This window comes from Oratosquilla oratoria, chromosome 1 (assembly GCF_046742065.1).
Source record: "Oratosquilla oratoria isolate Oo_2021 chromosome 1, ASM4674206v1, whole genome shotgun sequence".
Classification (NCBI taxonomy): Eukaryota; Metazoa; Arthropoda; class Malacostraca; order Stomatopoda; family Squillidae; genus Oratosquilla; species Oratosquilla oratoria.
In genome coordinates, this window is record NC_134777.1 from 97,198,939 (window position 1) to 97,222,722 (window position 23,784).

Below are 23,784 nucleotides of genomic sequence, written 5' to 3' on the forward strand. Positions count from 1 at the left end.
GTTGCCATTTTGTTTTTCTCTGGTATGGTCCATCTCCTCACTTTCATATTCACTACTCTGCAATAGAATTTATCTTTTTCTGTCTCTGTTCTGTTCTTGTTTTTTTTTTCTTAGCTTCATGTCTTTTCATTTTTTCCTCCTCTCTTTCCTTTCTATTCATTTCTCTTCTTATCCATACCTGTTTATATTGTTTACTATTTGCTAGTTTCCCTGTTTTTGCTAAGATATCCTCTGCTGTCGATTGTGACCTGAATTTGATCTTAATTGGTCTGGTCTTATCTGTACTATATTTTCCGAGTCTATAAATCTCTTCAATTTGTTTCATGATTTCAGGTTCATCTTCCTGAACTAATTCTAGTAAACTGCTTACTTTTTCTTTTTACTCTTTGATTCTTGTGGTTCTATTAAGGTTATGTTTCTCTTTCATTCCTAATATAATTATAAGTTTCTTTTTATCTGCTAAGTCTCTTACTATATTCTCCTTCTGTCTCATCACTTTAATAACTGAGTCTTCAGTTTGTTCTTTCATTTGCTGTTTTATTATGTCAGTAAAAGCAACTTTACTGTTCTCTTGGATTTTTTTCCAACCCTGTGCTTCTTTTGCTATGGACTCTTTATTCTCTTTGTTCTTCTTTAATTCCTCATTCTCCTCTTTTACTTCTTTTAACTGTCTTTTTAATTCTTCTATTTCTTTAGTTAGGTTTTTGTTCACCTTCTCTAATTCTTCCAATTTGTCAACTCTCTGCGCAATCTCTGCCATTTTATCGAACCTTATCTCCCAATGTTCGGTCATTTTCTCAAGTTTTTCCTCTAGTCTTGCTAATCGGGGGAGGTTGGTATCCCCCCCCCTCATTAAATCCCTGGAAATTATTATCCTCACCTTCCATTGTGCTGCTCTTATCTATATTTCTAATCTTTACATTTTTGTTAATCCCGTCATCACCAAAATCATCGGTCCTTCGCTTGTTTACAAGACGCCTGGTCTCCTGGACCAAGTCCTCCCCTTCTTCATTTCCTTCCATTTCCCTCAGTAATCCCTCCCCTTCTCCTTTTTCCTCACCTTCCCACTACACCACGAGCTTTCCCCTTCCCTGTAAATACAATAAGGTACTTCCTTGACGTTGAGATCCACGAAAATTTCACTTTTTCTTCGGAACTCCAATCTTCGCCGTCCATCCGACGAATGTGTGTGTGTGTGTGATATGATGTCACATCATGCTTACCTTGCACGTTCTTCTTGGGTGAGGAAGGAGAGTGAACCATCTGAATTGTTGATGGCCAGTATGTGTTCTGTAATGTTTGGATGAGTTTCCAATTGAAGTTCGTGTATGTCCAGCCATCTTACCACCGTAACCTGTGATATAATGCAAATAAATGCTGAGGTATCCAGGAAAAAATATTTTAGTCTTTCATTAGGCCCAATGACCCCCTATAGTCATACAGTGGACCCCTGCCTATCCGCGACTCGCCATTCGCGACATCGCATATCCACGTTACCGTTACTACTTGAAACCTTAAAAAATCTAATTTGAACCTTAAAAAATTATTATTATTTTATTTGCAATTATTAATTAAAAAGAGCAAAATAGCAATATACAAAACATTAACTATTATAAAATCTAAAAGTAAACAATAAAAATGTGGCGTGGGATGTCAGCATCTCCAGAATCAATGGTTCTGGCTGCGGTATTAGCTGGGGATTTGAAAGTGGCCAATCGGGATTTAAGATTCAATTAATCTTTCATTATTGGCGAGTACCAGAGCCCTTACATGCCTAAATGCCGTCCCGGAACAAAGTTCTCAGTGACGCTGCTCCGGGGCAAAGTCTTCAGAGACGCCCTCCCCCGTGGGAGTAATACTTCACTCAAAAAAAAAAAAAAAAAAAAAAAAAAAAAAAAAAAAAAAAAAAAAAAAAAAAAAAAAAAAAAAAAAAAAAAAAAAAAAAAAAAAAAAAAATACAACATCATCCCTTCCCACCTCAACCCCTCACTGCCTATTTTATTGGCTTGCGAATTATTTGAATGGATTAAAAAAAAATTGTATTTAATGTTCCTATTGCAGAAAGGATAAGGGAAAATATGACATGTTTTATTTATTCTACCGTAAAATTCGTCGATTACGGTAAAATATTCAGTGCTTCTTTGACCTTTTCTTATCATTATTTTGTCAGCCTCGTGGACGGCAAGTCCTTAAAAGTGCCGCCCCGGGGCATATGCGCCCCCCCTGCGCCTCAATTGAGGGCCCTGGTGAGTACAGGTCTTACTATAATCTTATCAAATCTTATTATTATACTTAAAAGAATAACTATAAAAATGGAGCATTAAAATTAATTTCCATCATAAAACAATTTAAAAATGTTATGACATGATTTGTACCGTTCTCCGTAATTTTTCGCTATTCGCAAGGGGTCTTAGAACATAACCCTCGTGAATGCCAGGGGATCACTGTATACGAAAAGGAAAGAAAGAAGAAAAGAAATATGGCAGTTATTATCGTTATTGTTATAATTATCATTATTATTATAATTATCATTACTATTATTATCATTATTATCGGTGAGGAATTACAAGGTCAGCAGACTGAGCAGGGATCAGAACATGCATATAATGGTCCCAAAAGGTTGACTTGAGAGGGCTTATAGAGACAAAAGACAGGCCACAGTGGATCTATGGAGACTAAAGGCTGGGAGGATCTATGAAGCCTAAGAGGGGTGTACACGATCTAACGGTTCGTCGAATGCGGTTCGACAGACACGTGTTTAAAGTGATGTGTGAACGTGTGGACGGGGTATTTGGTTGTCGAACACGTGAGGAGCCACAGAAAAGAATGTCTGGAAGGATCTGTAAAGGCGAAAGACTGACCTGATGTCCTCTTTTAACGAGCTCCATGGAGAGGGATCTGAGTGTGAGGACATGGGACACTGCATACATGGGGTGCAGGACGAGCACTTTCCCGCTCTCTACCAGGCCGAAAACACACGCCACACAAAGAAAACGAAACCAGGGCGGCACCCACATGACTGGCGGTGTTCACTGCAAGAAAGATATTAGGGAATCTAGTGCTTTGGCGGACTGGGTCTAAAATTTTTATTGAGAAGACTTGTAAAAAGGTCCACTTAATTCCAAAATGTATTCAGAGTAATTAAATAAAAGTCAAGGTTTTAGGCAAATAAAGTGTTACATCTATCTAATATTGTTGTATATATTTATGTTAATAAGTGCTTAATACAAATACTAAAAAATTTCAATACTCTTCTTAGAATCTACGCAATTTTTTCGGTTATTTCTAAAGTGATGGACTATCACTTTGGGACTCCACTGGGAAATTCCCCGGTAGCCCAGTGGGCCAGTTCGTCACTGATCTCGTGAGATCTCAGCATGTCTGGCATTTACTTTTTTCCTCTTCCTAACCCCACCCCTTTCTCTCTTGCTCACATACACAGCTTGCTGGTGTAGAGGTTTACGTGTTGGTCTGCCAGCACAGAGGAACCGTGATCAAGCCTTGATCAGACAGTGAAAACCATCACAGGACTGAAAGTTGTCAGTCCCCTTTGAATAAGGGGATGGTGTGTAAGGTCACAGTATTACTATAGATGGGGCTTTATGAACTATGACACTCTCATTCAGGAGGGTAATAGCGGTCGATCACAAATGTATAACGTCATCCGGGACCATGATCAATCACATACACACACAATCACCATCACTGTCATAATCCACAATCACAATTTTGGGCCCCCCTCCCCTTAAATGTATTATACAAAATCTGAACAGTTTGATGTTTTATTGAAACATCAGAATGCATTAATGGTACAATACATATGCTTATACAAGTTTCCGAGATTCCCATAAATCATAATGTGGGTTGGTGCTCATCATGGGACAGATCTATCAGGTTTGTGGGCCCCTCAGTGCTTGGAGCCCTACGCCATGGCGTACTTGGGGTATAGGATAATCCGGCCCTGATCACAAGTACCACCACTAGTGCTGGACAAATACCGCTAATTTCAATATCGAAATTATTGGTGAACAACAGTACAGTTACCGAAATTACCGACAGTTTACCGGTAAAAGACTCGTGAGGTAGTAGTGACGTCACAAGTTCGAGTCGAGTTCGAAAAATCAATGTTTTTGTCCTTTAATAAGCTATATCTCTGGTTCTATTTTACATATTGTTTTTATTGTTATGTCATTGTAAAGGGAAAAGGTCATACTTTAATTGGTGCTACTATAGTATGCTATCTAGTATCTACCACGCGACTGAGTGAATGGAGGCCCTCCATTCACTCACTCGCGCGGTAGATACTAGATAGCATACTATAGTAGCACCAATTAAAGTATGACCTTTTCCCTTTACAATGACATAACAATAAAAACAATATGTAAAATAGAACCAGAGATATAGCTTATTAAAGGACAAAAACATTGATTTTTCGAACTCGACTCGAACTTGTGACGTCACTACTACCTCACGAGTCTTTTACCGGTAAACTGTCGGTAATTTCGGTAACTGTATTGTTGTTCACCAATAATTTCGATATTGAAATTAGCGGTATTTGCCCAGCACTAACAATCAGGTGAATACAGTTAGGTTCATACACACACGCAAAGAGTGAACAACGTATTTGGTGATATCCGAGATGTACAGAGAACCTCTGGTAGGAGAAGACCAAGTCCGCCCTGAACCTGACCAGACGTTCACTCCATGTTCTCAAGCGGATCGACCCCCTTTGGTGGAGCCCTTAGCGACCTTCAGGGCCTTCGGTCGGAGTGGAAGGGCGTGGGCGAGCACATAGCCGCCCTTGAAGAGCAGAATAGGCTCTTGACTGCCCAGCTGGAGGCTGAACGCCTTCAGCGAGAGGAGCTTCAGCAACGGCTCGAAGAGGAACAGATGGCGGAGATGAAGCTCCAAAGGATCGCGAGGAAGATGCACGACGCCTGCATCCAACGACTTCGAAGAAAGCAGCAGCGTCGTGCCTCGAGCTGGAAGCTGGAAAAAGCGATCCTGCTCGAAGAAATCGCCGTCTACAAGAATCAGCTGTTCAAAGCCAAGGAAAACCGGCTTGAACAGTTGAAAGCCACGATGGAGGGTAAGTTTGAGGTCATTACGAAGGAAAACCTCATTCTTCAGGATATGGTGCGAGGACTTGCAGCGAAGATTGAAATGCAGGGGGAGGAGATCAGAAAATTGCGCCAGAAAGAGAGCCCAGGGCTGAAAATACCCCCACCGGCGCCTCCTCTCCCTCCTGCAGCCTGCATTCCACCCCCACCACCGCCTCCCCCTCCAGGGCCGAAGAACAGCCCTTCATCATCGAAGGAGGCCCCAATGATTGCGCAAGTGGACACGAGGACCCTCCTCATGGAAGAAATAAGAAGAGGAGTGAAACTGCGGTCCACAATAAAGGAAAGCGCAAAAGAGCCCAAAAAGGAAGATAACGCTCCAACGAGATCGACAGGAGCTATCAATATACCTCCGCCACCTCCTCCGCCACTACCTCCAGCGCCGTCTACAGTCACAAATAGACCGACGGCGCTTGTAGGGCCAAGGAAAGCTCCAGAGAAAGCCCAGGCTGATGCCCATGCCCTCCTAATGGAGGAGATTCTTAAGGGCATCAATCTTCGTTCGTATGACCCTTCGAAGAGGACAAACCCTGAGGGAAACACAAAGCTTCTGCCAGTGGCAGCAGAAGCTTCAAACTCGCCTTAGGGTCTGGGAAAGCCCATCGACATCGCCCAGAAAGAAGAGAAAACAATGCCCAAAAAGAGCTCTGAGGAGGATTCTGTAACACCTCCTCAGAAAGGTCTAACCACAGACCCGCGGGCCCTTCTAATGGAAGAGATTAGGGCTGGGGTCCAATTGAGACCCACCCCATGCGCCAAGAAAAAGGACCCTCCTGAGGATGGGCAGCCCAAGGACATTGCCCAGGTCCTGGCGCGGGCTCTCACGGCCCGTGCGGCCTTTATTCAAGACAGCTCCGAAGATGAGTCCCAATCGGACGAGGATGAAGACCTCTGGGACTAAACGGCGATTTCTTTCTTCCAAAGGAGCCATTTCGAAGTAAAGGGCGAATCTTATTTCGAAAATGAATAATTCGGAAGCAAAAAAAGCCCTCTTTTAAGTTGAAAATGTTTATTGCCCTTTAGACATAGCCCTAGGACAAATAAACGATACAACATAACAAATTGGATATCTTAAAGTCATAAGCCCAGTGATATGGTATTTGGTATGTGCGATACAACCGCTCATAGTACCTTAGACAGAAGCCCAGAAAAATAATTGAAGAAAGCAATTAAATCTTAACGAGACAATAGATTAATTATTTTGAATATGAAAGTGGTTAGACGATCCTTAGCCCTATCCAGTGCAGAAGAAAGTTAAATTAGCCCAATAAAAAGCCATACACGTTTGCGTGTGTGTGTGTGCGTGTGTTTACCTATATATGTCCCTGTGAGTACTCATTATTGGTTATTTTCATCTTTGTGAGTCCTTACAATTAGTCTCGTTCAATTCTCTGAATATTCACAATGGGTTGTTTTGGACTCTGGGAGTACCCACGGTTGGTAAATTTGAACCCTCTCATTGCTCACAACTAATTTCTTTGAATCCAGAAAGTATTTGGCCAATTACAGCTAAGTATTCATAATTGGTCAACTAGAACCCTCTAGATACTTAAATTTGGTCACTCTGAACCTTCTCAGTACACACAAATGGTTGCTTGAAATACACAGATTGCTCAAGGTAACATCACCCTTGACAACATCCTCAAATGGGTATAATTCAATCTTTGTGTATATTCTTCAAGTTTAGATATATCTATTGGTCTTCCTCTTGTGAACACACACGCATACACACAAACACACACACACACACACACTTTCAACGAACGGACGGCTTGACGAACGCTCTGAAGAAAAGTGCAGATTGTGGATACCAACGCAAAGAGAAGTGCCTTTTTGTGTTTGCAGGGGGGGGGGAAATTGCTCGTGAGGCAGTAGGTAAGTAGGAAAAGAGGAGAAGGGGAGGGATTGCTGGGGAAATGGAAGGAAATGAGGATGTGGAGGACTTGGCCCAGGCAGACGGGCGTAAGGTCAACATGAAACGACCACCGGATGACGAAATGGCAAATAAAAATGTAAAGATTAGAAGTATAGAGAGGAGAAATACAGTAGAAAGTGACGAGAATATGTTCCAGGGATTTAAAGAGGGTGGGGGGGACACAACCCCCCCCCCCCGACTGATAAGACTAGAGGAGAGAGTTGATAAGGTGATCGAGGACTTGGAACGTAAGTTAGGTAAGGTAGACTCCATCTTCCAGAGAATTGAAAGATTGGAACAACTAGAGAAGGCTAACAGAAACTTAACTGAAGAAGTAGAGGACCTAAAAAGACAGTTAGGAAATGTAAAGGAGGAGAATGAGAAATTGAAGAAGAATAGTAATGAAAACAGTGAGAAAATAGCTACAGAAGCTAAAAATTGGAGAATAACTCAAGAAGGGAATAAGGTTTCATTCACTGACATAGTCAAACAGCAATTGAAAGAACATAATGAAGACTCAGTTATTAAAGTGATGAGACAGAAGGAGAATATAGTAAGAGAATTAGCTGACAAAAAGAAATGTATAATTATATTAGGAATGGAAGAGAAACATAACCCAGATAGAACCGCAAGAATCAAGGAGGAAAATGAAAGGGTAAGCAGTTTATTAAAATTAGTCCAGGAAGATGAACCAGAAATTATAAAGGAAATTGAGGAAAAATTCAGACTCGGAAAATATAGTACAGATAAGACCAGACCAATTAAGATTAAATTCAGGTCACAAACAACGGCAGAGAAAATTCTATCCAAGACAGGGAAACTAGCAACAAATGATCAATATAAAAAGGTATGGATAAAAAGAGAAATGAATAAGGAGGAAAGAGAGGCAGAAAAGCAGAAAAGAATTGAAGCTAAGGCAAAAAACGAGGAAAGAACGGAGTCAGAGAAAGAGAGATTCTATTGGAGAGTAGTGAACATGAAAATAAAGCAGTTCGACATACTAAAGAAAAACATAAGGGAAACAGAGAACACAATGGAAGTGGCAGAAAACTAAGAGTGTCTTACACAAATATAGATGGATTGATAACAGGATTGAATGAACTGAATGATTATTTGAAAGAAAAAGAACCGGACATAATGGGAATTGTAGAAACAAAATTAAAAGGCCCACTACCACCCAACAGTGTAGGACATGATACATACAATTATTGGATTAGAAACAGAGAGAAAAAACAAGGGGGTGGAGTTATGTTCCTGACAAAAAAGGATATAAACGTGAAAGGTGTCATATATGGAAAGAATACAGTAGAGATGATTATGATAGAAGTGGAAGACCGAGATAAGAAGAGCAGAAAATTTGTGATCAATTATGTGCCTCCGAAAACAGCCTCATGGGAGGAGAGTGAACATAAAAGTATGTTAGAGGACACAAAGATAGCATTAACTAAAATAATGGAAGACGGAGGAAGAATAGTTATGATGGGCGACTTTAATTGCAAAGAAATCTGCTGGGAAGAAATGACAGTAAAGAGTGGTGATGACTCATGGGGAAATGCTCTACTTGAGATGATTACTGACCATTCAATGACACAATGGATACAAGAGAACACTAGGTATAGAAATGAAGAAGAACCATCGAGGCTAGACTTAATAATTACATCTGAACCTAGAATAGTGGACAAGATTGAATATAAAACACCAATAGGTAAAAGTGACCACATATTGATTGAACTGGAACTTAATGAAGAAAAATATATGAAAAGAAATGAACAATATAGAAAAGGAAGAATGATGTATGAAAAAACAAAATTTGATAAAATAAGAGAATTCTTCCAACAAGAAAACTGGGAAGAAATATACAAAGAAGAAACATCAGAGGAAGAGAAATGGAATATTTTGACAAAAATTTACAAAGAAGGAGTGGAAAAGTATGTCCCAAGACAAAAACAAGAAAAAGAATATGTAAAATGCTGGTACAACAAAAGTTGTAGGGAGTTAAAAGACAAAAGAGACAAAGCCTGGACCGGATGGAAAAAAGACAGAAGACCTGAAAAATGGAAAATATATACTTGTTATAGAAATGAATATGTACAAAAGTGCAGAGAGGAAAAAAGAAAATATGAAAAAGATGTTATAGAAAAGTGTAAAGATCAACCAAAACTATTCTACAGATTTGTAAACAATAAACTGAAAAACAAACAAGACTTGGAGAAATTAAGACAAGGAGGAGTTGAATACACTGAGGAAATGGAAATGGCAGAAATTATGAACAAACATTTTAAATCAGTGTTTACAAGGGAAAATATACAACCTGAAGAGATTGAGTGGAAGGAAAAAGTCCCCCCTATGGAAGAAATAGAAGTAACGAAGAATGAAATATTGACACACTTGGGTAATTTTGATGTCAGAAAATCGCATGGGCCAGATGAAATAGCAAACTGGATTCTGAAAGAATGTAGGAATGAACTGGCAGACAAAATACATAGCATAATAAGCAGTTCCTTAAAAGAAGGAAAAGTTCCAGAAGATTGGAAAAAAGCAAATATAGTACCTATATATAAAGGAGGAAATAAAGAAGAACCTACCAACTATAGACCAGTCTCTCTAACAAGTACAATAGCAAAAATATGTGAAAGAATTATCAAAAGTAGATGGGTAAAATACTTGGAAAAAAAACAACGTACTAAATCCAAGGCAATTTGGATTCAGACAAGGACGATCATGCGTCACCAATTTAATATGTTTCTATTCAAGACTAATAGATATAATACAAGAAAGAGATGGATGGGCTGATTGTGCATTTCTAGACCTAAAAAAAGCTTTTGACAAAGTACCACATAAGAAGTTGCTTAAGAAATTAGAATATGAAGGAGGAATACAAGGTAAATTGCTAAATTGGATGGAAGACTTTTTGCAAGAAAGAAAAATGAGAGTAGTGATAAGAGATCAGCACTCAAAATGGAATGAAGTAATAAGCGGTGTCCCGCAGGGAACAGTTCTGGCCCCAATAATGTTTGCTATATATATTAATGATATGGATGAAGGAATCGAAAGCTATATGAGCTTCTTTGCAGATGATGCAAAATTACTGAAAAGAGTGAAAACTGAAGAGGATTGTGAATCACTACAGAGAGATCTAAATAAAGTACAAGAATGGAGTAGGAAGTGGGAGATGGAGTTCAATACAAAAAAGTGTAGTATAATGGAATTTGGAAAAAGCAAAAACAGAATAACAGGATCATATAATTTGGGAGAAGAAGGAATAAAAAGAGTAGAAAATGAGAGGGACCTGGGAGTCATTGTTATGAATAATATGTCACCTGAGAAACATATAAATAAGATTTTTGGAGAAACTTATAATTTAATAAGAACAATCAAAGTGGCATTTACATACCTGGATGAAGAAATGGTGAGGAAAATCCTAATCACCCTGATAAGACCAAGATTGGAATATGCAGCAACGATATGGTCACCAAGTACAAAAAAATGTATAAAAAAACTTGAAAGAATACAAAGAGCAATTACTAAACTGGCACCAACACTCTCAAAACTATCATATGAAGAGAGACTACAAAAACTTAAACTACAGACACTAGAGCAAAGAAGAGAGAGAGGAGATTTGATAGCTATTTACAGAATCATGAAAGGCATAGAAATTACTGATAGAGAGAATCTGATAAAATGGGATGACAGAAATACAAGAGGACACGGAAAGAAAATAAAAAAAGACAGCTATAGAAGAGATTTGAAAAAGAACAGCTTTCCTCACAGAGCAATAGACAGTTGGAACAAGTTAGATGAGAAAGTGGTGTGTGCAAAAACAATACATGAATTTAAAAATAGTTTAGATAAAATGAGATATGAAGACGGGACCTCACGAGCATAGCTCCCCTTCCCGTAAAATACAACTAGGTAAATACAACTAGGTAAAATACACACACTTCAACGAATGGACGGCTTAGAAGACGTTCTGAAGAAAAGTGAAGTCTGTGGATCCCAACGCAAAGAGAAGTGCCTAGTGTTTTTGCAGGGTGGGGGGGAAATTGCTCGTGGAGTAGTGGGAACGTAGGGAAAGAGGAAAAGGGGAGGGATTACTGAGGGAAATGGAAGGAAATGAGGAGGGAGTAGACTTTGCCCAGCCAGACAAGCGGAAGGTAAACAAAAGACTTAGCGAGGATCAAATGTCTAATAAAAATGTAAAGATTAGAAGTATAGAGAGGAGCAATACAGAAGAAAGTGACGAGAATATGTTCCAGGGATTTAAAGAGGGTGGGGGGGACACAACCCCCCCCCCCCCCCCCCGACTGATAAGACTAGAGGAGAGAGTTGATAAGGTGATCGAGGACTTGGAGCGTAAGTTAGGTAACGTAGACTCCATTTTCCAAAGAATTGAAAGGTTGGAACAACTAGAGAAGGCTAACAGAAACTTAACTGAAGAAATAGAGGACCTAAAAAGACAGTTAGGAAATGTAAAGGAGGAGAATGAGAAATTGAAGAAGAATAGTAATGAAAACAGAGAGAAAATAGCTACAGAAGCTAAAAATTGGAGAATAACTCAAGAAGGGAATAAGGTTTCATTCACTGACATAGTCAAACAGCAATTGAAAGAACATAATGAAGACTCAGTTATTAAAGTGATGAGACAGAAGGAGAATATAGTAAGAGAATTAGCTGACAAAAAGAAATGTATAATTATATTAGGAATGGAAGAGAAACATAACCCAGATAGAACCGCAAGAATCAAGGAGGAAAATGAAAGAGTAAGCAGTTTATTAAAATTAGTCCAGGAAGATGAACCAGAAATTATAAAGGAAATTGAGGAAAAATTCAGACTCGGAAAATATAGTACAGATAAGACCAGACCAATTAAGATTAAATTCAGGTCACAAACAACAGCAGAGAAAATTCTATCCAAGACAGGGAAACTAGCAACAAATGATCAATATAAAAAGGTATGGATAAAAAGAGAAATGAATAAGGAGGAAAGAGAGGCAGAAAAGCAGAAAAGAATTGAAGCTAAGGCAAAAAACGAGGAAAGAACGGAGTCAGAGAAAGAGAGATTCTATTGGAGAGTAGTGAACATGAAAATAAAGCAGTTCGACATACTAAAGAAAAACATAAGGGAAACAGAGAATACAATGGAAGTGGCAGAAAACTAAGAGTGTCTTACACAAATATAGATGGATTGATAACAGGATTGAATGAACTGAATGATTATTTGAAAGAAAAAGAACCGGACATAATGGGAATTGTAGAAACAAAATTAAAAGGCCCACTACCACCCAACAGTGTAGGACATGATACATACAATTATTGGATTAGAAACAGAGAGAAAAAACAAGGGGGTGGAGTTATGTTCCTGACTAAGAAGGATATAAACGTGAAAGGTGTCATATATGGAAAGAATACAGTAGAGATGATTATGATAGAAGTGGAAGACCGAGATAAGAAGAGCAGAAAATTTGTGATCAATTATGTGCCTCCGAAAACAGCCTCATGGGAGGAGAGTGAACATAAAAGTATGTTAGAGGACACAAAGATAGCATTAACTAAAATAATGGAAGACGGAGGAAGAATAGTTATGATGGGCGACTTTAATTGCAAAGAAATCTGCTGGGAAGAAATGACAGTAAAGAGTGGTGATGACTCATGGGGAAATGCTCTACTTGAGATGATTACTGACCATTCAATGACACAATGGATACAAGAGAACACTAGGTATAGAAATGAAGAAGAACCATCGAGGCTAGACTTAATAATTACATCTGAACCTAGAATAGTGGACAAGATTGAATATAAAACACCAATAGGTAAAAGTGACCACATATTGATTGAACTGGAACTTAATGAAGAAAAATATATGAAAAGAAATGAACAATATAGAAAAGGAAGAATGATGTATGAAAAAACAAAATTTGATAAAATAAGAGAATTCTTCCAACAAGAAAACTGGGAAGAAATATACAAAGAAGAAACAACAGTGGAAGAGAAATGGAATATTTTGACAAAAATTTACAAAAAAGGAGTGGAAAAGTATGTCCCAAGACAAAAACAAGAAAAAGAATATGTAAAATGCTGGTACAACAAAAGTTGTAGGGAGTTAAAGGACAAAAGAGACAAAGCCTGGAACAGATGGAAAAAAGACAGAAGACCTGAAAAATGGAAAATATATACTGGTTATAGAAATGAATATGTACAAAAGTGCAGAGAGGAAAAAAGAAAATATGAAAAAGATGTTATAGAAAAGTGTAAAGATCAACCAAAACTATTCTACAGATTTGTAAACAATAAACTGAAAAACAAACAAGACTTAGAGAAATTAAGACAAGGAGGAGTTGAATACACTGAGGAAATGGAAATGGCAGAAATTATGAACAAACATTTTAAATCAGTGTTTACAAGGGAAAATATACAACCTGAAGAGATTGAGTGGAAGGAAAAAGTCCCCCCTATGGAAGAAATAGAAGTAACAAAGAATGAAATATTGACACACTTGGGTAATTTTGATGTCAGAAAATCGCATGGGCCAGATGAAATAGCAAACTGGATTCTGAAAGAATGCAGGAATGAACTGGCAGACAAAATACATAGCATAATAAGCAGTTCCTTAAAAGAAGGAAAAGTTCCAGAAGATTGGAAAAAAGCAAATATAGTACCTATATATAAAGGAGGAAATAAAGAAGAACCTACCAACTATAGACCAGTCTCTCTAACAAGTACAATAGCAAAAATATGTGAAAGAATTATCAAAAGTAGATGGGTAAAATACTTGGAAAAAAACAACGTACTAAATCCAAGGCAATTTGGATTCAGACAAGGACGATCATGCGTCACCAATTTAATATGTTTCTATTCAAGGCTAATAGATATAATACAAGAAAGAGATGGATGGGCTGATTGTGCATTTCTAGACCTAAAAAAAGCTTTTGACAAAGTACCACATAAGAAGTTGCTTAAGAAATTAGAATATGAAGGAGGAATACAAGGTAAATTGCTAAATTGGATGGAAGACTTTTTGCAAGAAAGAAAAATGAGAGTAGTGATAAGAGATCAGCACTCAAAATGGAATGAAGTAATAAGCGGTGTCCCGCAGGGAACAGTTCTGGCCCCAATAATGTTTGCTATATATATTAATGATATGGATGAAGGAATTGAAAGCTATATGAGCTTCTTTGCAGATGATGCAAAATTACTGAAAAGAGTGAAAACTGAAGAAGATTGTGAATCACTACAGAGAGATCTAAATAAAGTACAAGAATGGAGTAGGAAGTGGGAGATGGAGTTCAATACAAAAAAGTGTAGTATAATGGAATTTGGAAAAAGCAAAAACAGAATAACAGGATCATATAATTTGGGAAAAGAAGGAATAAAAAAAGTAGAAAATGAGAAGGACCTGGGAGTCATTGTTATGAATAATATGTCACCTGAGAAACATATAAATAAGATTTTTGGAGAAACTTATAATTTAATAAGAACAATCAAAGTGGCATTTACATACCTGGATGAAGAAATGGTGAGGAAAATCCTAATCACCCTGATAAGACCAAGATTGGAATATGCAGCAACGATATGGTCACCAAGTACAAAAAAATGTATAAAAAAACTTGAAAGAATACAAAGAGCAATCACAAAACTGGCACCAACACTCTCAAAACTATCATATGAAGAGAGACTACAAAAACTTAAACTACAGACACTAGAGCAAAGAAGAGAGAGAGGAGATTTGATAGCTATTTACAGAATCATGAAAGGCATAGAAATTACTGATAGAGAGAATCTGATAAAATGGGATGACAGAAATACAAGAGGACACGGAAAGAAAATAAAAAAAGACAGCTATAGAAGAGATTTGAAAAAGAACAGCTTTCCTCACAGAGCAATAGACAGTTGGAACAAGTTAGATGAGAAAGTGGTGTGTGCAAAAACAATACATGAATTTAAAAATAGTTTAGATAAAATGAGATATGAAGACGGGACACCACGAGCATAGCTCCCCTTCCCGTAAAATACAACTAGGTAAATACAACTAGGTAAATACACACACACACACACACTTCAACGAATGGACGGCTTAGAAGACGTTCTGAAGAAAATTGAAGTTTTGTGGATCCCAACGCAAAGAGAAGTGCCTATTGTATTTACAGGGTGGGGAAAATTGCTCGTGGGGTAGTAGGAAAGTAGGGAAAGAGGAAAAGGGGAGGGATTACTGAGGGAAATGGAAGGAAATGAGGAAGGAGTAGACTTGGCCCAGGCAGACAGGCGAAAGGTAAACAAACGGCCCCCCGACGACGATGAAATGTCTAATAAAAATGTAAAGATTAGAAGTATAGATAAGAGCAATACAGTAGAAAGTGATGAGAATATTTTCCAGGGATTTAAAGAGGGTGGGGGGGGGGACACAAACCCCCCCCCGACTGACAAGACTAGAAGAGAAGGTCGATAAGATGATCGAGGACTTGGAGCGTAGGTTCGGTCATGTTAACAATATTATACGGAGAGTTGAAAAATTGGAAGAACTAGAGAAGGCGAACAAAAACTTAACTAAGGAAATTGAAGAATTAAAAAACAGTTAAAAGAAGTAAAAGATGAGAATAAAGTCTTAAAGGAGAATAATAAGGAGAACAAGGAGGGTTGGAAAAAAATTCAAGAAAATAGCAAAGTTGCATTCACTGACATAATCAGACAGCAAATGAATGAACAAACTGAAAACTCAGTTATTAAAGTGATGAGACAGAAGGAGAATATAGTAAGAGACTTAGCAGACAGAAAGAAATGTATAATTATATTAGGAATGGAAGAGAAACATAACCCAGATAGAACCACAAGAATCAAAGAGGAAAATGAAAAAGTAAGAAATTTACTTGAATTAGTTCAGGAAGATGAACCAGAAATAATTAAACAAATCGAAGAGAAATTCAGGCTCGGGAAATATAGTACAGACAAGACCAGACCAATTAAGATTAAATTCAGGTCACAAACTACGGCTGAGAATATCTTATCCAAAACAGGGAAACTAGCAACAAGTGAACAATATAAAAAGGTATGGATAAAAAGGGAAATGAATAAAGAGGAAAGAGAGGAAGAAAAACAGAAAAGACTTGAAGCAAAGGAAAAAAACGAGATAAGAACGGAGTCAGAAAAAGAGAGATTCTATTGGAGAGTAGTGAATATGAAACTAAAGAAAGTCGACATACAAGAGAAAAACAAAAGGGAAACAGAGAACACAATGGAAGTGGCAGAAAACTAAGAGTGTCTTACACAAATATAGATGGATTAATAACAGGATTGAATGAGCTGAATGATTATTTGAAAGAAAAAGAACCAGACATAATGGGAATTGTAGAAACAAAATTAAAAGGTCCACTACCACCCAACAGTGTAGGACATGATGCATATAATTATTGGATTAGAAACAGAGTGAAAAAGGAAGGGGGTGGAGTTATGTTCCTGACTAAGAAGGATATAAACGTGAAGTGTGTCACATATGGAAAGAATACAGTAGAGATGATAATGATGGAAGTAGAAGACAGAGATAAGAAGAACAGAAAGTTTGTGATAAATTATGTGCCCCCGAAAACAGCCTCATGGGAAGAGAGTGAACATAAAAGTATGTTAGAGGACACAAAGATAACATTAAACAAGATAATGGAAGAGGGAGGAAAAATAGTTATGATGGGCGACTTTAATTGCAAAGAAATCTGATGGGAAGAAATGACAGTAAAGGGTGGAGACGGCTCATGGGGAAACGCTCTACTTGAGATGGTTACTGACCATACAATGACACAATGGATACAGGAGAACACTAGATATAGAAATGAAGAAGAGCCATCGAGACTAGACCTAGTAATTACATCCGAACCTAGAATAGTGGACAAAATTGAATATAAAACACCAATAAGTAAAAGTGACCACATATTGATTGAACTGGAACTTAATGAAGAAAAATATATGAAAAGAAATGAACAATATAGAAAAGGAAGAATGATGTATGAAAAAACAAACTTTGATAAAATAAGAGAATTCTTTCAAAAGGAAAACTGGGAAGAAATATACAAAGAAGAAACAACAGTAGAAGAGAAATGGAATATTTTGACAAAAATTTACAAAAAAGGAGTGGAAAAGTATGTCCCAAGACAAAAACAAGAAAAAGAATATGTAAAATGCTGGTACAACAAAAGCTGTAGGGAGTTAAAAGACAAAAGAGACAAAGCCTGGACCAGATGGAAAAAAGACAGAAGACCTGAAAAATGGAAAATATATACCTGTTATAGAAATGAATATGTACAAACGTGCAGAGAGGAAAAGAGAAAATATGAAAAAGATATCATAGAAAAGTGTAAAGATCAACCAAAACTATTCTACAGATTTGTAAACAATAAACTGAAAAACAAACAAGACTTGGAGAAAGTAAGACAAGGGGGAGTTGAATACACTGAGGAAATGGAAATGGCGGAAATTATGAACAAACATTTTAAATCAGTGTTTACAAGGGAGAACATACAACCTGAAGAGAACGAATGGAAAGAGAAAGTCCCCCCTATGGAAGAAATAGAAGTAACAAAGAATGAAATATTAACACACTTGAGTAATCTTGATGTCAGAAAATCGCATGGACCAGATGAAATAGCAAACTGGATACTGAAAGAATGCAGGAATGAACTGGCAGACAAAATACATAGCATACTAAATAGTTCCATGAAAGAAGGAAAAGTTCCAGAAGATTGGAAAAAAGCAAATATAGTACCTATATATAAAGGAGGAAATAAAGAAGAACCTACCAACTATAGACCAGTCTCTCTAACAAGTACAATAGCAAAATTTGTGAAAGAATTATCAAAAGTAGATGGGTAAAATATTTAGAAAAAAACAAAGTGTTAAATCCAAGGCAATTTGGATTCAGACAAGGACGATCATGCGTCACCAATTTAATATGTTTCTATTCAAGGCTAATAGATATAATACAAGAAAGAGATGGATGGGCGGACTGTGCATTTCTAGACCTAAAGAAAGCTTTTGACAAAGTACCACATAAGAAGTTGCTTAAGAAATTAGAAACTGAAGGATGAATACAGGGAAAACTACTAAATTGGATGGAAGACTTTTTGCAAGAAAGAAAAATGAGAGTAGTGATAAGAAACCAGCACTCAAAATGGGATGAAGTAATAAGTGGTGTTCCGCAGGGAACAGTTCTGGCCCCAATAATGTTTGCTATATATATTAATGATATGGATGAAGGAATAGAAAGCTATATGAGCTTCTTTGCAGATGATGCAAAACTACTGAAAAGAGTGAAAACTGAAGAAGATTGTGAATCACTACAGAGAGATCTAAATATAGTACAGGAATGGAGTAGGAAGTGGGAGATGGAGTTCAATACAAAAAAGTGTAGTATAATGGAATTTGGAAAAAGCAAAAACAGAATAACAGTAGCATATAAATTGGGAGAAGAAGGAATAAAAAAAGTAGAAAATGAGAAGGACCTGGGAGTCATTGTTATGAATAATATGTCACCTGAGAAACATATAAATAAGATTTTTGGAGAAACTTATAATTTAATAAGAACAATCAAAGTTGCATTTACATACCTGGATGAAGAAATGGTGAAGAAAATCCTAATCACCCTGATAAGACCAAGATTGGAATATGCAGCAACGATATGGTCACCAAGTACAAAAAAAAATGTATAAAAAAAATTGAAAGAATACAAAGAGCAATTACAAAATTGGCACCAACACTCTCAAAACTATCATATGAAGAGAGACTAGAAAAACTTGAACTACAGACACTAGAGCAAAGAAGAGTGAGAGGAGATTTGATAGCTATTTACAGAATCATGAAAGGCATAGAAATTACTGATAGAGAGAATCTGATAAAATGGGATGACAGAAATACTAGAGGACACGGAAAGAAAATAAAAAAAGACAGCTATAGAAGAGATTTGAAAAAGAACAGCTTTCCCCACAGAGCAACAGACATTTAGAACAAGTTAGATGAGAAAGTGGTGTGTGCAAAAACAATACATGAATTTAAAGAACGTTTAGATAAAATGAGATATGAAGACGGGACACCACGAGCCTAGCTCCCCTTCCCGTAAAATACAACTAGGTAAACACACACACACACACACACACACACACACACACACACACACACACACACACACACACACACACATATATATATATATATATATATATAATGTGTGTGTGTGCATATATATGTGTGCACACACCCTCAGACACCCTCCATTGGAGGGTGTCTGAGGGTGGGTGTGGTGTATACATTTTCGTTCACTCAGTACCACCAAGCCGAGACGTGCTTACCGAAGTTACCGCTCTCTGAGTGTTATGGTATAGCTTATCGAGTTATCGGTTAACGAATCTTTACCGGTATCAGAATTTTTGTCGGTAAGCTATCATTAAGTTTGTTGCCGATAAAACCGGTAATTTCACCGGTAGCTGCCCACCACTAACCACCACCACTACTTAAATCGCTACGTATAACTACATCGCCACCACAGCCAACAGCACATCCAACAACAGCTGAACATGAACAGGAATGGCAACAATTACCGCACCATTAACTACACAATGCATTTACAACCCATTGTTCATTCAGACCCTATTGTTCAGTACCTGTAAAGAAACACGTTGCATCGCAGCATTTAGCTGAGGCCATGAACGTATATCACCAGGAAAGCACGCAAAATGCACATACGCAACCGGTCAACTCTAATTGCGTACACACACGCACACACATCAGAAAAAATGCAGTTACATTTGATGTAACCTTGAGCACAAGATCAAGACGAATGACTCAACGCTTCCTGTCATATGCATATACTGTACTGTATGTATCCCTTCAGTTCAATTCTCAATCCTGTTACATATCCTATCGACTCGATGCATTTAGTCATTCGTCTCGAAAAACAGTAGTATGAATGTTCTAATTTTGATCAAGAAAAATATATATTTTGGTATTGTCACGCCATTGTGTGAATAGAATTTATGTTTAGACAATTTACGATGATGTATAATGTATTTAACCAATAACATAATTTTGTATAAGGTGTGTACGTGACTTCTTGTCGTTACGCATTACTCAAATAGTTTCTCTGTTGAAGCCAAGCAACCCAACACGTATTTATCATCAGCGAGAACTCGGCAGCTGATTGGTCGAAGCTTGAACTACCGTACGTAAGTATGAGAAATACGTTTTGAGCCGCACAATCTGACTATGTAAGGCGGACCGGACGAGAGAGAAAACAAAGACAAGAAGAGCAGAGACAAGAAGAGAGGAAACAAGTGGTACTTGATATATATATATCTATATATATTTATATATATATATCTTTATATATATATATATATATATATATATATACTGTATATATATATATATATATATATATATATATATATATATACATATACTGTATATATATATATATATATATATATATATATATATACATTTGTATATATTACATACATAGATTTATATGTTTATATATATATATATATATATATATATATATGTATATATATATATATATATAATATGCACACACACACAAACACACACATATAAAATTATGTTAGAAGACACAAGGATAACATCAAATAAGATAATGGAAGATGGAGGAAGAATAGTTATGATGGGCGACTTTAATTGCAAAGAAGTCTGCTGAGAAGAGATGCCAGTAAAGGGTGGAGACGACTCATGGGGAAATGTTCTACTCGAGATGATTATTGACCATACAATGACACATTGGATTCAAGAGAACACTAGGTATAGAAATGAAGAAGAACCATCGAGACTAGACCTAATAATCACATCAGAACCTGAAATAGTGGAAAAGATTGAATATAAGACACCAATAAGTAAAAGTGACCACATATTGATTGAACTGGAGCTAAATGAGGAAAAATACATAAAAAGAAATGAACAATATAGACAAGGAAGATTTATGTATGATTTTTTTTTTGTAAAATAAGAGAATTCTTTCAAAAAGAAAACTGGGAAAGAATATACAAAGATGAAACAACAGTGAAAGAGAAATGGAGTATTTTGAAAAAAAAAAAAAAAAAAAAATTAAAAAAGGAGTGGAAAAGTATGTCCCAAGAGAAAAACAAGAAAAAGAATATGTAAAGTGCTGGTACAACAAAAGTTGTAGGGAGTTAAAAAACAAAAGAGACAAAGCTTGGACAAAATGAAGAAAGACAAAAGACCTGAAAAATTGAAAATATATACTAGTTATAGAAATTAATATGTACAAGTGCGCAGAGAGAAAAAGAGAAAATATGAAAAAGATGTCATAGAAAAATGTAAAGATCAACCAAAACTATTTTACAGATTTGTAAACAACAAACTGAAAAACAAACAAGAATTAGAAAAATTACGACAAGGAGTTGAATACACAGAGGGAATAGAAATGGCAGAAATTATAAACAAGCATTTTAAATCGGTGTTTACAAGGGAGAACATACTACCTGGAAAAATCGAGTGGGAAGAGAAAGTCCCCCCCTATGAAAGAAATAGAAGTAACAAAGAATGAAATAATGAAACACTTGAGTAATCTTGATGTCAGAAAATCGCATAGACCAGATGAAATAGCAAACTGGATTTTGAAAGAATGCAGGAATGAACTGGCAGACAAAATACATAGCATAATAAACAGTTCCTTGAAAGAAGGAAAAGTTAAAAAAAATGGAAAAAAGCAAATGTAGTACCTATATATAAAGGGGGAAATAAAGAAGACCCTACCAACTATAGACGAGTCTCTCTAACAAGTACAATAGCAAAAATATGTGAAAGAATTATCAAAAGTAGATGGGTAAGGTATTTAGAAAAACAACAACAACAACAACAACGTGCTAAATCCAAGGCAATTTGGATTCAGACAAGGACGATCATACGTCACCAATTTAATATGTTTCTATTCAAGGCTAATAGATATAATACAAGAAAGAGATGGATGGGCTGATTGTGCATTTCTAGACCTAAAAAAAGCTTTTGACAAAGTACCACATAAGCAGTTGCTTAAGAAATTAGAAACTGAAGGAGCAATACAGGGCAAACTGCTTAAATGGATGGAAGACTTCTTGCAAGAAAGAAAAATGAGAGTAGTGATATGAGACAAACACTAATTGGGATGAAGTAATAAGTGGTGTTCCACAAGGAACAGTTCTGGCCCCAATAATGTTTGCTATATATATTAATGATATGGATGAAGAAATTGAAAGTTATATGAGCTTCTTTGCAGATGATGCAAAACTATTAAAAAAAGTGAACACTGAAGAAGATTGTGAATCACTACAGAGTGATCTCAATAAAGTATGGGAATGGAGTAAGAAGTGGGAGATGGAGTTCAATACTACGAAGTGTAGTATAATGGAATTTGGAAAAAGTAAAAAAAGAATAGGATAATATAAATTGGGAGAAGAAGGAATAAAAAAAGTAGAAAATGAGAAGGACCTGGGAGTCATTGTTATGAATAATATGTCACCTGAGAAACATATAAACAAATTTTTTGGAGAAACTTATAATTTAATAAGAACAATCAAAATGGCATTTACATACCTGGATGAAGAAATGGTGAAGAAAATACTAATCACTTTGATAAGACCAAGATTGGAATATGCAGCAACGATGTGGTCACCAAGTACAAAAAAAATGTATAACAAAACTTGAAAGAATACAAAGAGCAATTACAAAATTGGCACCAACACTCTCAAAACTATCATATGAAGAGAGACTAGCAAAACTTGAGCTACAGACATTAGAGCAAAGAAGAGAGAGAGGAGATTTGATAACTATTTACAGAATCATGAAAGGAATAGAAACTATTGATAGAGAGGATCTAATAAAATGGGATGATAGAAACACAAGAGGACACGGAAAGAAAATCAAGAAAGACAGTTATAGAAGAGATCTGAAAAAGAACAGCTTTCCTCACAGAGTAATAGGCAATTGGAACAAGTTAGATGAGAAAGTGGTGTGTGCAAAAACAATACATGAATTTAAAAATAGTTTAGATAAAATGAGATATGAAGACGGGACACCACGAGCATAGCTCCCCTTCCCGTAAAATACAACTAGGTAAATATATATATATATACATATACATACATATACATATATATACATATACATATATATATATATATATACATATATATGTATGTATATATTCACAAAAAGCGTTAGACCCTGTTCACACTCGAGGTTTGAACCGCGCGGAAACAACCACGGGAGCCGAGCCATTGAACCTAGCGAGCATCAAGAGCAAGGTCCAAATAGTATTAAATGGACCTTGATCAAGAGTAAGGCCTCCGTAGTGACTGTCAGCTTGTACGCGGGAGAGGTAGAATATCTGGTTCCTGCACCGGCGGCGGGGACGATGCGACAACGCTGGATTCACCCTTTACTGTATGACAGATTAACACATCGAATGTTCGTAACATTGTACCCCAAGCTGAGGGACCATCACGAAAAACTTTTCAGTTGTCAATGAAATCTTTCGACGATCTGATGGAACAAATTCGAGAAGATATTGCTAGCCTACAGCAAACACCAAATTGAGGGATTCCTTTTCTCCGGTTGAAAATTTTGTAACAATAAGGTGAGTCCTTTATTGCTGTATACAAACTTAATCTTTTTTTTTTTTATTTATTTATTTATTTTTTTTTTTTTTTACAAAATATTAAGTCCTTTCACTCGTCAAAATAATCATACACCTGGGTCATG

The 23,784-nt window shown here is 36.6% G+C and overlaps 1 protein-coding gene across 1 annotated transcript in view; it reads right to left on the minus strand.

Moving 5' to 3' along the window:
* The window catches only part of LOC143030975 (UDP-glucuronosyltransferase 2A3-like), a 71,655-nt gene that overhangs the window by 32,638 nt on the left and 15,233 nt on the right, over positions 1–23,784 (minus strand). The window contains exons 2-3 of the mRNA XM_076194283.1: positions 2,862–3,032; positions 1,224–1,354 (exon numbers count right to left, since the gene is read on the minus strand). Coding sequence (XP_076050398.1) covers positions 1,224–1,354; positions 2,862–3,017 — 287 coding nt within the window. The 5' untranslated portion in view covers positions 3,018–3,032. The remainder of the gene's footprint in view (positions 1–1,223; positions 1,355–2,861; positions 3,033–23,784) is intronic.